At 34.3% G+C, this 16303-nt stretch overlaps 1 protein-coding gene across 2 annotated transcripts; it reads left to right on the top strand.

The window, feature by feature from the left end:
* The first annotated feature begins 11545 nt into the window (after positions 1 to 11545).
* LOC107460584 (scarecrow-like protein 1) lies at positions 11546 to 14967 on the top strand. Of its 2 annotated transcripts, XM_016078953.3 has the most exons (4): positions 11546 to 11610; positions 12172 to 12247; positions 12830 to 12874; positions 12964 to 14967. In XM_016078953.3, the coding sequence occupies exon 4, from the start codon at positions 13001 to 13003 to the stop codon at positions 14741 to 14743; it is 1743 nt and encodes a 580-aa protein (XP_015934439.1). In that variant the 5' UTR covers positions 11546 to 11610; positions 12172 to 12247; positions 12830 to 12874; positions 12964 to 13000; the 3' UTR covers positions 14744 to 14967. The 2 variants fall into 2 exon arrangements, with proteins under 2 accessions (XP_015934439.1, XP_015934438.1); XM_016078952.3 differs by lacking the exon at positions 11546 to 11610 and having other exon boundaries at positions 11837 to 12247.
* The last annotated feature ends 1336 nt before the right edge of the window (positions 14968 to 16303 follow it).

Raw genomic sequence — 16303 nt, 5'->3', positions numbered from 1 at the left:
AACTCGGACAACTCGGGGAATATGAAGTCCGCCACATACCCCGAGAACAGAACGCCCGAGCCGATACACTCTCAAAACTAGCCAGCACCAAACCAGAGGGCAACAATAGAAGCCTCATCCAAGAAATGCTACCAAACTCGTCAATCTCGGAAGAAGAAAAAGTCCTAGCCATAACAGGTCAGGATCAAGGATGGATGACTCCCATAATTAACTACCTCAAAACAGAAACGCTCCCCACAGATGAAAAAGAGGCAAAGTGGTTGAAACGGGAGGCACAATACTTCACTATCATAAACAATACTCTATACAAAAGAGGGATCTCAATACCATTGTTAAAATATGTACCGACTTCCAACATAAAGGAAGTTTTAGAAGAAGTACACAGTGGCATATGTGGCAATCATCTCGGGGCACAGGCTCTTACCAAAAAAGTACTCCGAGCAGAATTTTATTGATAACTCTACAAAAAGAAGCCACAGAGTTCGTAAAGACATGTCCACCATGTCAGAAACATGCCAACTTCCACATCGCCCCGCCAGAGAAACTCATCAGCGTAATTTCACCTTGGCCATTTGCAAAATGGGGAGTCGACCTTCTCGGACCTTTCCCTCAGGGAACGGGACAAGTCAAATTTCTCATAGTAGGGATATACTATTTCACAAAATGGATCGAGGCAGAACCCTTATCTCACGCCACCGCTCAAAAAAGTCAAAAATTCCTATATAGAAACATTGTCACAATGTTCGGGGTTCCATACTCCATCACCACAGACAACGGTACTCAATTTACAGATACGGGCTTCAGAAAATTGGTGACCGATTTGAACATAAAACACCAATTTACGTCCGTATAACACCCTCAGGCCAATGGACAAGCAGAAGCTACCAACAAAGTCATATTGGCCAGGCTAAAACGAAGATTACAGGATGCAAAGGGAGCCTAGGCCGAAGAACTCCCACTAGTCCTATGGGCATATCGAACAACGCCACATTCCACCACAAAGGAATCCCCTTTCAGATTAGTTTATGGGATGGAGGCAATGATCCCAGTAGAGGTCGAAGAAGGGTCGCCCAGAGTGATCCATTATAGTGAAGAGGCCAATTCCCAACTTCAAAGGGAAGAACTCGAGCTACTTCCAGAAATTCGAGAAAGAGCTCGGATCAGGGAAGAGTCATTAAAACGTCGAATGGCTTCAAGATACAATCAAAAGGTAATACCGCGGGGTTTTGCCGAAAACGACCTCATCCTAATCCAAAATGATATCGGAACAACTCGGCCTGGAGAAGGAAAGCTGGCGGCAAAATGGAAAGGACCCTACCGAGTCATAGAAGTACTTGGAAAGGGCTACTACAGACTGTCCAAACTAGAAGGGCGAGAGCTTCCCAGGTCATAGCACGCCTGCAACCTAAGAAAATACTACAGTTAAAGGTAATAAAGATCTTAGGTTAAGATATACTCTTTTTCCTGAAAAGGTTTTTTAATGAGGTGCTAAGCCAAGATCTACAAAATTACTCGACCTATAGGGATAAAACTTCCACATGTATATATGTGCATTTTTCTTCTGAATAAAGTTTTTTAGATTTTCTACAAATTCTCAAGACGCATTAGTCTGAAATGCTAAAAAATTCATCACCCGATTATAAAGCTACAAGATCGGTAGAAAGTGAAGATAAAAAAAGATGAAAACTAAATTCATCAAAAGGTCAACCAAACAAGGATCAAACCCGACATCGAAAAAATCGACAAAGATGAAAAAGCGACAAAACAGAATAATGCGAGAAGTTATCGAAAGTGATCCATAGAAAGGACCTGACGAGGTCTTAATAAAAATGGGTTGCTAAAAATAACTTAAAAGACAGGCCGACATAGAGAAGTCGGACCATTCAATCACAATAACTAAAGTTATAAAAAGTCAATCCCTAGAAAGAGGCCTGGCCAGCCCTAAAAAAGAGGATTACTAAAAATAACTTAGAATGGACCGACGCAAAGAAGTCGGCCCCAAAATTAGAAAGTTATAAAAAGTAATCCCTGAAAGAGACCTGACAAAGGTCCAAGAAAGAGGATTACTAGAAATAACTCATAAGGGACCGACATGATGAAGTCGGCCTCCCACGAACAAGTTATAAAAAGTAATCCCTGAAAGAGACCTGTCATAGGTCCAAGAAAGAGGATTACTAGAAATAACTCATAAGGGACCGACATGATGAAGTCGGCCTCCCACGAACAAGTTATAAAAAGTAATCCCTGAAAGAGACCTGTCATAGGTCCAAGAAAGAAGATTACTAGAAATAACTCATAAGAGACCGACATGAGGAAGTCGGCCTCCCACGAACAAGTTATAAAAAGTAATCCCTGAAAGAGACCTGACAAAGGTCCAAGAAAGAGGATTACTAGAAATAACTCATAAGGGATCGACATGATGAAATCGGTCTCCCACGAACAAGTTATAAAAAGTAATCCCTGAAAGAGACCTGACAAAGGTCCAAGAAAGAGGATTACTAGAAATAACTCATAAGGGACCGACATAATGAAGTCGGCCTCCCACGAATAAGTTATAAAAAGTAATCCCTGAAAGAGACCTGACAAAGGTCCAAAAAAGAGGATTACTAGAAATAACTCATAAAGGACCGACATGATGAAGTCGGCCCCCCACAAAAACAAGTTATAAAAAGGTAACCCTAAAAGAAACCTGATAAGGGTCCAAAAAGGGGATTACTAGAAATAACTTGGTATCCGAAGTAAGGAAGTCTACATACAAGTCGGACCCAAACACCCACAACCTCAAAAACAATCAAGCCACAAGTATGAAAATACAAGGGCAATAAGGTTCCAACACTCTCAAAAACCTAAAGAGGTACCAGACAAATACAGACAAATGTGTCATAAAAAGCACAAGTTATAATAATAACAAACTCAAGAGGCCACCAAAATCAGCCCCAAGAGCTTGAAAACTACTTTGTTTTTCAAAATAAAGTTGCTAAACAAGCAACTGAGAAAGTAGCAGAAAGTCAGAACTACCATTTACAAAAATATAAAGAGTTCAAAAGCCCACAAGCCGGGCTATCTATACAAACACCCAGAATGATCATCAAAACTGCTCAGCAGCATCAACACGAGGTGAAGGAGGACGAGTCTGAAGGGGCACTGCATCTACTGTTCCATCATCTCGATTCAGAATCTGAACATCGGGATCAAACTCCAGTTGAGTGACTTCAGCCGAAGTAGAGGAGGGCGGCATATTAGAGGTTTTTGCAGAAGAAACAACAGGAGGGCCGACATCATCATCATCATCAGGATCATTAGGAACAATCTTACCATCCCTAACAATGTTGTCCAGGCTAAAAAGGGAAAGGTCAAGCTCCGGCGTAATAACTCGAACTTGCTCCTTCAGATTCTCATAAGCAGCATTAACACTGCCTACAAGGTGACCTTGGAGTTCGGTATAATCAGCCCGGACAGATTCCAAGCTATTCCTGAGATCCATCATCTCTCTATAGGTGGTAACATAGCTATCCTTATGTTTCAATGCTATGTCCTCAGCTAATTTCACAGAGGCCGCCAAACCAATAGCCCGAGTCTTCTCCCCCTCCAACTCCTTCTCCAACTTGGTCACCTTCACCTCAAGCTCCTCTTTTAAACCTTTAATCTGGTCAAACTCTGACTTGGCCTCCTCCATGAAGACCTTTGTAGCATGGATAGGAAGATCTTGGGCGGTCCGGTATAAAGCTGCTCCCATGTGTGCCAGTTTAATGCCACTCCGAGTGATAAAATCCAAATGATGAAGAATGGATACATCATCAGTAGGCATGACACCAGGAGCAATCTGTTGATCAACAAACCCGACAGCATCAAAGTCAGGAGCATCCAGATTAAAAGGCTCGACAGTTCGGGGTTTTTTAGGAGGAGGAATAGCAATAGGAGAAGAAATAGCAGCGGAGGTCCGGGGAGGATTAACTAAATGGACCTGAGGTGTTGGGATCACCCTCTGCGGCCCAATAGAATTCGAGATCGGTCTCTTAGAAGGAACTTGAGAAGATCCCTCCCATGCAGCCTTGGCCGAGATATTCTGTGCAGCAGTAGCTTTCCTTGCCTTTTTAAAGGCTTTCATGGAATCATTGGTCTTGGCCATCTCTAAAAAAAACAAATCAAAACAAGTTACAAAACTGGAGGAAAAGAAGTAAAAACAGAACATAACAAAAGAAGTCGGCCTCTACCCAGTTCGGCTCGGACAAGAGAAGGGTCCCCCAAGAATCTCTTTGTGTCAAGATGAGGAGGTTCCCCCCCAAATATCCTCCAACACAGTTACAAAGGCCTGCTCGACCTCATCAAGCATCTCCCATGAATACCGAGACACTACAACATTTTTCTGCTAACACAAAGGGAAGGCAGGTTCACCATTCGCTTCTAGGAAAAAAGGTCGAGCTCCCTCAACAGCTCGAACCTTGAAAAAGTAGTTCTTAAAATCCCTAAAGGACTCATCATACATGGAAAAGACTTTGTGTCCTTGGGCAAACCTGAAAGAAACCCAAGAAGTTTTCTTTTTGGTAGTCCCAAGCTTGGTCAGAACAAAGAGGTATAGAAAGAGAGTTTGAAAAGGAGTAACATCTAATTCTTGCCAGAGCAACTGGAAGATCTTGATAAAACCCCAAGAGTTTGGATGGAGCTGGGATGGAGCAACGTAACACAACCACAACAAGTCAGTTTCAAAGGAAGTAAAAGGGAAAGTGATGTTCAGCTGGGTGAAAAAATAGTCATATGCATAAAAGAAGGGACGCTCCCCCTGAACCGAGGTCGGGAAACAAACCCTCTCATCAGAATCATGCACTACAAGCTCATAATCTTTCTCTTGAGCACAATTACTACAAACCTATGACGTTTTCTCTTGGTCTTCATCGTCGTGTTTCTCCTCCTTCTTTTGATTTTGCAACATTATATATTTTTTTCTTTGTTTGATTTTTTCCTTCCAAAAAGAATTATGAGAATACGAAATAAGAAGATAAAGAAGAAGAAATAGCAAAAGATGAGGAGGAGAAAGATGAAGAGTTCTGAATTATGCAGAACTTATCAAAATAAAAATACACCTAAATATGTTCATTTTACACCCAAATATCTTTGTGTTACATCCAAATATTTTCGTGTTACACCCAAATTTGCTATAAATACAGAAATGAGTTATTCTACGTGTACACTAAAATCAGCCACCAAAGTATATTGGAATACAAATATACATTGAAAATAAATTAAAGCACACATGTATTTATACACAAATACATTGGTGGTTGATTTTAGTATACAAATAGCATTTTTGTATAGAAAAATATTTCCTCTAATACTACATTTTTTCTTCTTCTTCTTTTTCTTGTTTCTTTCTTTCTTTTAGTTAAATAAATGTAAGTTCATCCTCTTCCAGGTAATTTTGCAGCATTATGTGTTTCTTCTTCTTCTTTGTTTGATTTTTTTTGTTTTTATTCTTGTTGAGAGAGTAAAACAAAAAGAAATTTGAGAAGGTAAAACAAAAAGAGAAAGATGAATAAGAAAAGAAGAAGAAGAAGATGGTGATGATGATGAAAAAAAAAGAAGCAGCAGAAGATGAGAAGGAGGAAGAAGAAGAGAAAGAGATATGAATTATGTAAAACTTATCAGAATAAAAATACACCCAAATATCTTCGTTTTACACCCAAATTTGCTGTAAATACAGAAATGAGTTATGCTAACCACCAAAGTTAGCCACCAGTATAAAATACATACTGGAATACAAATATAGATTGAAAATAAATTAAAGCACACATGTATTTATATACAAATACATTGGTGGCTGATTTTAGTGGTTGATTTTAGTGTACAAATAGCATTTTTGTACAAAAAAATATTTCCTCTAATGCTGCATTTTTTCTTCTTATTTTCCTTATTTCTTTCTTTCTTTTAGTTAAATGAATGTAAGTTCATCCTCTTCCAAGTAATTTTACAGCATTATGTGTTTCTTCTTCTTCTTTGTTTGATTTTTTGGTTTTTATTCTTGGTAAAAGAGTAAAACAAGAAGAAACTTGAGAAGGTAAAAAAAATGAAAAAGATGAATAAGAAAAAAAGAAGAAAAAGATGGTGATAATGATGAAAAAAAAGAAGCAGCAGAGGATGAGGAGGATGAAGAGGAAGAGTTCTGAATTATGCAGAACTTATCAGAATAAAAATATACCCAAATATATTCGTTTTACACTCAAATATCTTCGTATTACACCCAAATATCTTCGTTTTACATCCAAATTTGCTGTAAATACAAAAATGAGTTATGCTACGTGTACACTAAAAGCAGCCACCAAAGTCAGCTACCAGTATAAAATACATATTGGAATACAAATATACATTGAAAATAAATTAAAGCACACATGTATTTATACACAAATACATTAGTGACTGTTTTTCATGACTGATTTTAGTGTGCAAATAACATTTTTGTACAGAAAAATGTTTTCTCTAATGCTGCATTTTTTTTCTTCTTCTTCTTTTTATTTCTTTCTTTCTTTTAGTTAAATGAATGTAAGTTCATCCTCTTCCAAGTAATTTTACAGCATTATGTATTTCTTCTTCTTCTTTATTTGATTTTTTGGTTTTTATTCTTGTTAAGAGAGTAAAACAAGAAGAAACTTGAGAAGGTTAAACAAAAAGAAAAAGATAAATAAAAGAAAAACGAAGAAGAAGATAGTGATGATGATGAAAAAAAAGAAGCAGAAGATGAAGAGGAGGAAGAGAAAGAGTTTTAAGTTATGTAGAACTTATCAGAATAAAAATACACCCAAAATTCTTACAATACACCCAAATATCTTTGTCTTACACCCAAATATCTTCGTGTTACACCTAAATTTGCTGCAAGTACAGAAAAATATTTTCTCTAATGCTACATTTTTTTCTTTTGAATTGAACCACACCTCAACCACTTGATTGGATTCAAAACAATAAAAAATCTTTCGATTTCCCTACTTCAAATCCAGCTGAGGGATTTGTCTTCTTGGTGGGAGATATTTTCAATTTTCATTTTCTCTCTATGCTACATGTAATCAATTGATTCTTAATTTCGTTTTCCTTTTTATTTGTGCTCCGAACTCTTGTAGAAAAACCTACAGCCTTCACATAATCCTTGTAGAATTATACAGCTTCTTCAAGGGTGTTAAAGGTCATCCCAACCTTAGATACAAACTGCTCATCAACACCACAGATTTGCTGTAAAATACACCCAAAATACACCATATTAAAACAAGCATAAACTATAGAATGCAAATACAACTATAAAATCATCATAAAAAATAACAAAAATCAGATTCATGAATCATCAATAAACAGAAACTAAAATAATTCAACTAAAATAATAAGACAATTCACCCTCAGTGAGATGAAAAGTCATAAACTGTAAATACACCCAAATTTTCCTGAAATACACCTAAATATTCTTGATTTACACCCTTGATATAAAATACAGAAAATTCATCAGAACTAGTACATTAGATTCAATTCAACAAGGAACAATAAACAACAAATTTCACAGACAAGGTTCACGCATTATTCAACTACACAATCATAAACTACTAATTGGATTCAAATTCAGATTCAATTATTAACTGGAATTAAACCACACCTCAGAAACTTCATTGAATTCAAATTCAAAATCCACTTCGTTCTAGTTCAGCTAATAATCTGAAGTTGAATCATCCATTATTTTCAAAATGATTTTAGAGCTTGCTTGATTTCAGAAATAATGGAAAACGAAAAAAAAATGAAGAAAGAAAACAGAAAGAGAAACTTACGTAAACATCGAAAGAGAAGGGAGAGAGAAACGCACGAAAGAGATCGAAGAGAGAAGGCAAAAAAACGCATAAGGAATTCAAAAAAGGAAACGAAATCCTTTCGAAAAAGGAAGTTACATATTCGCGCGTTGATTAATTGAAAAATCTGTTAAGGAGGCGCGTGAAATATACGTGCCATAAGAGGCGCGTTTTAGGGATTAGAAATTTTCAAAACTTGTATAACTTATATAGTAAAAATACTTGTATGTGAAAATTAATTCATCTAATATATATAATTAAAGAGTTCAGTATAATTAATCAAGAAAATAGATAACATAATTATTAAAATCGGACTAAATTAATCAATTTAATTGAAAAACTAGTAAATTAGATTCTCAATTAGTCCAATTTAATTTCAAAATCATTTAAAATTTAGAGCGGATAAAAATTAATGAAATCCGACAAAAATCAATTAAAATCAGTAAAAATTAATAATTTAATTCAATTTTGACAATTATATCAGATTAGGAAGGCAAAGAAGATGATAATGACGTAGGTAAATTTTTAATCTCGAACATTAAACAATTTTGGAAGGGAAAAATACAAACTAAACTATATAAAAATTACTTGCTTATACGGAATCCAACCTTCTTGATTTGGCCAATTTGGATAAGGTGGGGGCCAAGATGATTAGGACTTCATGTTAAGAAAATAAAACTAGCGTGGATACTAATACTTGGATGCTTCATGCGATTTCAACTGCATCATTATTCCTTCTTATTATTACCATTTTATGATGGATGACACACTTGATTCATTTCACACCATAGGTCACAAATTGACAAAACTATTGGATGCACTTGTCCTCCCCTAACTAGACGTAGTAGAAGATAGAATTTGGATTAGTTCTATGCATTTATTCTGTCAAGTGGTTATCAATATAATCATGATTGATGAGTAGAGAGTAGAAAATACATTATTATACAAATATTTAATCATGTCATGTATTATTATATCATGGAAAGAATTAAGTTTTATACTAAATTAAGGAATATGTAATCAAGTGTTTTTTTTTTTTAGCTTTGGTATTAGAAAAATTAAAGATTAAATTACTACTCTTAAGTGATTGATTATTTATGCTAGGAAAATTAAGTTCATATAATTTAATAATTGTTACGTTGTTGTCTTTAAAGTATTTTAACTTCAAATACGTACTATATAGCAATTAAGAGGTTAACTTCTTCAAATTGGAATTGATGTCTTTCTTCACTTTACCACTACACTAAATTCTTACTAGTACGAATAAATGACTGTTGTTTTATAAATATTTAATTCTATGTTGAAAATATGAATAGTTAAATTTTATGTCAAGTAAGACTTTTATTCTTTTATTTCATTTTCAATTTTTTTTATCTAAAATTTTTAACTTAAAAAGTTTTGCACAAAAAAAGAAGAGTATCTAAGATTAGTGCACAAAATAAAATTTTCCTTAATAAATAAATGTTGATTAAAAACTTTATGTAGTTATAAGTAACTAAAGAAGTAATTTCTTTAATAGATTTGGCAAATATCTATTTAAAACACATGTTAATTAATTTTTTTAATATTAAATAATATTATTAAAATATAAAATTCATATTAAAAATAAATTAAATTATATATATACAAAAATTATAATAACTAATTTAATAGTTATTTTTAATATATACGTAATAATTTTTTTAATACTAATAGTAGGCTAGTAGTTACATGCTAATAATCTAATATCGAAAGTAGAAGATTCAAATATGAATACTGATATGTTGATTTTGATGATTGGTGCTTATATATAATTACCTAACTTACTTAAAAGAAATAAAACATAAAAGTTAATATTTAAATTTAAAAATATAAAAATAAATAATTTTTTGTTGAATTTTTGGGAGAAAAGTCGAATAAAACAAGATAATATTATATGAAGTTGTTGTATTGAAGTTGTGTTTTACATGATACAGAAGTCAAGCTATTTATAAAGATACCTTCAACTCATCTCATAAATATTCATTTACTAACTACTAGCTATTACTGACTTAACTCTTAACTACTAACAACTTTAATAATATTTTAATATGCCTCCGTAAGTTGGTGGATGAAACATGTCAATAATTCCCAACTTTAAATAAATAAGTTTCGATGAGATGGTTGGCGAAGAGGCGTGTGGCGCGAGACGCAGTAACGCAGAGAAAGAGGCGTATGGCGCGAGACGCAGAGAAGACAAAGAAAAAGAGCGGTGCGGGTGGACCGCAATTCGGTCATGACAGAGGAGAGGAACAAGCTTCTGTGAGCGGCGTGCAGATGCGATACGATGTCATGAAACCACTCATTCCAAAAGTTTAAGCTGATAGAAGAAGGTAACACTAATGGTTTTATATCTAACATTCCCCCTCAAGTAAGAGCCTCTCTTTTGGGTTTGCTTGATTTGCTATCTTTTTCACTTTTTTTTTTTCACCAAGAATCGAACTCTTGATCTTTCGGACATAGACTTTTGATACCATGTTGAATTTCTGAGAATAAAAAAAATAATATTATATGAAATTGTTGTATTGAAGTTATATTTTACATGATATAAAAATTATGCTAGTTATAAAAATATTTTCAACTAATTTAACTATTAGCTATTACTGACTTAATTTCTAACTACTAACAATTCTAATAATATTTTAATATCTTTTAATATTTAAAATTTATCATAAAATAATTTTAACACCAAAATTATAGACACCAAAAAATTTTACAATAGTCCAAATCCATATGGGATGAAAAAAAAGAGAGAAGGAGGAGAGGAAGAAAGAGAAGGATTGCATTGCAGTTTGGAGGGAAATGCAATTAGACAATGTGGGTCTTGTGTTCCACTACCAAGCCCCTTCCCTTTTGAAGATCTTACTAGTCTCACGCGGCTTTAGCTTTGTCCTCCCAACCACTACCAATTTCCATTACAAGTCTGAACCAAAAAAAGAAGACCTGCGAAACTTGTTTTGACTTTCGGCTCAACTACTCTTTCTTTTCTTTTCTTTTTTAATTTAAATTCTAGTAGAAAAAAAATGAAAACCTTAGATAGTGGTCTTTTCTTTTTGTAATTACTAATTACATGAAATATAAGTTATCTCAACAGGAAACAAATTTTTTTTATTTTTATTTTTTATACAATTTTAAAAATAAAAAATAAAAACATAAATCAAATACACCTTAATCATTAGTGAATGTAATCAATTTTTATCATTATAATGCAAATTCTAACAAACCTATTATAATGAAAGAAATCATTATTAAAACATCAGTGAGGATTTATCTGCTGTCTAACACGCTTAAGTCTAATGAAAGAACAGTGACAATTTCATGATGTCAGAAACCGCGTCATTTTGCACCGGTTTTTTTTTTTTTTCTTTTCTTTTTTCTCTTCTACGCTCCCTATTCAGATATCAATATCAATAATTTATATTCATATCATCTTTACAAGTGGACACGGACTAAGCAAGTCCAAATATTATTATGCATGATAATTACTAAGGAAATATATTTTTAATAGAGAAAGACACAATTGCCACCAAAATAGTCAACTAATGCCTCAATCCAACGGTCATGATTGAAAGATGAAACACAGCATTGAAATTAAAGACATACACAAACTTCTCTTGAGGTACAAAGTTAACAATGACACATTAGTATAATAATGGTAATAATAAACGAAATTGTTTGAAGTTGGTACAAACATATAAGAAAAAGGTATAAAAAAAATGTTACGGTGAATGCTAAGTAGTTTCGTTAATTTGGATGTGTGGGGTTTAATAAATCTTTGGTGAGTTGTTCAATTGTATAACCAGTAACATTTTCTGGGTTCCAGAAGCTTAGATTATTTTATCATCATTACCTTTTCTCTTATTTACTTTTAACCAAATCCTTAGGGTCTCTTTGGAATTGGAATATCAATATGTTCATATTATCATCATTATCATTCTTTAAAAACTTAGTTCCTAAGACCTAAACCATTCTTCATATCTGACTGCTAATTTCTTTGCTTCAATCATTCAGAGAGTTTTATATTATATTATATTATATTATATAATCTTGTCAATTTTTTCTTCATTCTTTCTTGTTCTTCCTTATCTATACTTGTGCACTTCAATTTCTCAAAGTTCTCTATTGTTAATATTGGAGTGGTTTAGTTGTTATCTTATTCGTTGCTTTTCTACCAACCTTGAACTCTAATTCCAACAATTTTTTTTTCTTTTATATATAGAGAACAGTCACCAAGCTGAAAGCAGTAGTTATGCCATTTGGTGTGGCTATATTTTTTCTTTGGAATTGGTCAAAATACCTAAGCTAAGCCCTTTTTTTATTTTTTATTTTCTTCATCTAGAAACATTCATAAATCACAAGGTTCATCTTTATCTGCTATGGTGTGTCTGCTTCTTCCTGGTTTGTGATTATATCAGGTAAACTTTCTTCTGCCTTTGGTTAATGTCGCTTTAATTTCTACCTCCAGAATCTAGATGATCTGCTTTTAATGAAATTTTAACTTGTGCATGTCTTTGGTTCTTCCAAAGGGGAGTTTTTTGTTCAAGTTTTTTCTGTTACTGTACTTTGATCTATCTACTCGTCTATTCAATTGGAATTTCAAGCAAAGAATTAGTTTTGAGTTGCAACTTTGGGTTATGAGGATACTAAACTAACATATTTGTTAAACTTATAAGAAAGAAGACTGTTTATGAGAATCTCAGATCAGTTTTGTTCATATGCTTAGATTGAAAATGATACTTGCATAAACTGTGAGGTTTCTGCATAATCTGGACCATTTATTTAAGAAGTGTATGGATTTGTGGTTTAACTTATACCATCACATATAACCTTTAGTGAATTGAAACATGAGAATCATCAACCCTGCTGATCCAAAGAAATTATCTGACACAAAAGCTACAAAATTCACAAGTGTATCTACTATGTTATTGTTTTGTTATTGATATGTATTCATGGTTCCAATTGAAAGGGTCTTCTAATTCTGTTTTCTCCCTTGTCAGGGTACTCTAATCCTAGCAAGTTCAACAAGATTACTAGTTTTCAAGGTGAGTAAGGGAATTTAGCTTGGTAGTTTAATCTGTTTCAGAATTTGTAGCAATTTTCCTGGCTAATATCTTTGATGCTTTGAATACAGGCTGAAATTCTATATGATCTGAATTAAAAGGGGAACCATGTCATTAGTTAGATCAGCAGAGCTTGCTCCTACACCGTATAAAAGCGCGAAGCTATACTCGCTAAAGGAAACTGATGTTAGACCAGGATTATCATCCCAAATCTTTGATGCTGACAAGCATAGAAACATGCACATGACAGATACTTACTCGAGCGAGAGTTACGAAAAGTACTTCCACGAATCGCCTTCAGAAGAGCTGATAGAACCGTGTAGTTCTGGAATCTATAGTCCAATTCACATTGATGGTGCCTCTTCATACCAGTTCAGATCCAGTTCAGGAGCTTCTTTGGTTGCTAACAACACTTTTGGTACCTCTTTTGTGCCTGAATTGGGGTCAGGTTTTTCAGAAATTGGCAACCTGGATGATCAAGGACTAATGAGATCAAGGCTTAAGGCACTGGAGAGAAGATTGCTCGGTCAAAGTGATGGTGAGGAGGAGGAGGAGGAAGAGGACATGTTTGGGACTTCTCAAAACATGGAAATCGAGCAGGATATTTCTGAATGGGCTGATTCCATTCAGAATATGCTGCTCCAAGACTCTCCGAAGGAGACTTCGTCTTCGGATTCAAGTCTTAGTAGCAGCATCAGCAGCAACAAAGAAATGTCAGCAATTCCTCAAACTCCTAGGCAAATGCTCCTTGATTGTGCGGTTGCACTTTCGGAGGGGAATCAAGAAGCAGCATCGTCTATGATCAATGATCTACGCCAAAAGGTATCGATTCAGGGAGAGCCTTCCCAAAGAATTGCAGCCTATATGGTGGAGGGTCTTGCAGCTCGCTTGGCTGAATCCGGGAAATGCATTTACAAAGCACTGAAATGCAAGGAAGCTCCTTCTTCAGACCGTCTAGCAGCAATGCAGATACTCTTTGAGGTCTGTCCATGCTTTAAATTCGGATTTGTCGCCGCAAACAATGCAATTACAGAGGCAGTTAAAGATGCAAGAAAGGTTCATATAATAGATTTTGACATAAATCAAGGGAGTCAGTACATAAATCTAATACAAATTCTTGCTTCAAGATCAAGGAAGCCTGTCCATGTTAGATTGACTGGGGTTGATGATCCAGAATCTGTTCAAAGATCTGTTGGAGGCCTACAGATCATAGGACAAAGACTTGAAAAACTAGCCGAAGCACTCGGCTTACCATTCGAGTTTCAAGCAGTGCCATCAAGGACTTCCCTTGTCACTCCATCAATGCTTAATTGTCGTCCGGGCGAAGCACTCGTGGTAAACTTTGCATTCCAGCTTCATCACATGCCTGATGAGAGCGTTTCGACTGTTAACGAGCGTGATCAGCTCCTTCGCCTTGTGAAGAGCCTGAATCCGAAGCTTGTCACGGTTGTGGAGCAAGATGTGAACACTAACACTACTCCTTTCTTGCCACGATTTGTTGAGGCCTACAATTACTACTCGGCTGTGTTCGAGTCGCTTGATGTTACTCTTCCAAGAGATAGTCAGGACAGGATGAATGTGGAACGCCAATGCCTGGCGAGGGACATTGTGAACATCGTGGCATGCGAAGGCGAGGACAGGATAGAACGGTACGAGGTTGCCGGGAAATGGAGGGCTAGGATGACAATGGCTGGGTTCACTTCAACACCAATGAGCAAAAATGTGAGTGATGAGATAAGGAAAATGAATAAGATGCATTATTATGACAAGTACAATGTGAAGGAGGAGAAGGGTGCTCTTCATTTTGGTTGGGAAGACAAGAACTTGATTGTTGCTTCAGCATGGAGGTAACCAAGAATCATGATAACTCTTTTATGTTATTAGGGGAAGACTGAGTTGAGTTATTGGTAGTCATATTTATTATTATTGTTGTTGTATTTGTTTGCTTGCTTATATTTTAGTCATAGGTACTATTTTTCTTGTGTCCTAGTATTTGGTTGGTTCTGGTTCTGGACATTGTAAACTAACGCACAATCTTTAATCTAATAACGAACTATATCATTTTGCTATGTAAACATCATTGGTCTTGGTCTGCAGAATCACAAGAGATTGAACAACAACTGCAATATGTTAAAGAAACAAAAACAATGAGGAAACAGACAATTAAAGCATCATATGGTTCCTTTTAGTTAGCTTTAGTTGTCCCATCAAAACAAAAACAAAAAAGAAGATACAAACTTGGTAGAAACTGCAGAATTTATTGTTACCAACGAAATCATCTTGATTTGAAATAATGGATGCTATCTCTTTCTGTCACCGCATCATGTGCTACTTAGTCCTATGAGACTATGAAATTCAAACATAACAAAATCAAAAATGCTTGTGCACAAAAGAAACAGTCACCAACTCAAATCACAAAATATTTGTATATAAATGTGTTGTTTAACTTTTTCAATGTGTATTTTATATTTTAATATATATTTTATATGGGTAATTAATTTGATAGTTGATTATTTATGTATATGTAGCATGGTTGCAACAAAATACATAGAGTAATGTTATATGATAAGTAAATATTATTATTTTTTGTCAGTATTTGATTAGCATAAATTTATACCCATATTTACAAGGATTTTGCATACAAAAATTATATAATTTGTACTTATATTTACTAGAATTTACACACTTGAATCAATATAGTTTGTACTCATATTTTTCAAAATTTACATACATAAATTAATACAATTTACTTGTTAAAGACAATTAATATTTGTATTGGTCAAAAATACTAAAAATTGCTTGCCCCAAGAGTTTTTCAAATATCTCCACAAACTTTTATTTTTTACAACATTATTACCATATAAACATACATATTATTAAGCTTACTGGAAATATTGGCCTGATCCATCATAACACATCACTCTTAATTGAAACTATGGGCCCTTTACCAAAACTATCGGCTTGAAATAATCAAAAGTCCAAGGAATATTCGAGAAAGTCAAAGGATTTGAATGCAACCTTTGGGACTTGGGAGTGGGAACTTGGAACTAATATGAAAGGCAAATATAAGATATTCATTGACACCAAAAAGAAGAGATTATTTGTTTTGATTCGAGAATAACTGGGTAGTCAAAAAATTTTGAATTAGTTAAAAGGGATAATAAATATCTTGGTTCTTAAGAAATTTGGAATTCGACGACTCTTCAAAAACGAAAAAGTTTCCTCTGGTTGGGTTATTCATCATTGCTACAATATATATAAACAAAAGATTTCGTTAAGGAGACAATGGACTATTTGTACAATGTGTATAATAGCTATTGAGTTATAAAATGAACATCTCATGATACCACTCATTCCAAAAACTTCAATTGATGAAAAAATATAACACTAATAATTATATCTCTAATACTC

Source organism: Arachis duranensis, chromosome 8 (assembly GCF_000817695.3).
Source record: "Arachis duranensis cultivar V14167 chromosome 8, aradu.V14167.gnm2.J7QH, whole genome shotgun sequence".
In the NCBI taxonomy this organism is placed as follows: Eukaryota; Viridiplantae; Streptophyta; class Magnoliopsida; order Fabales; family Fabaceae; genus Arachis; species Arachis duranensis.
Note: the sequence above shows the minus strand (reverse complement) of the source record. Positions and strands in the feature narration are given on the sequence as shown.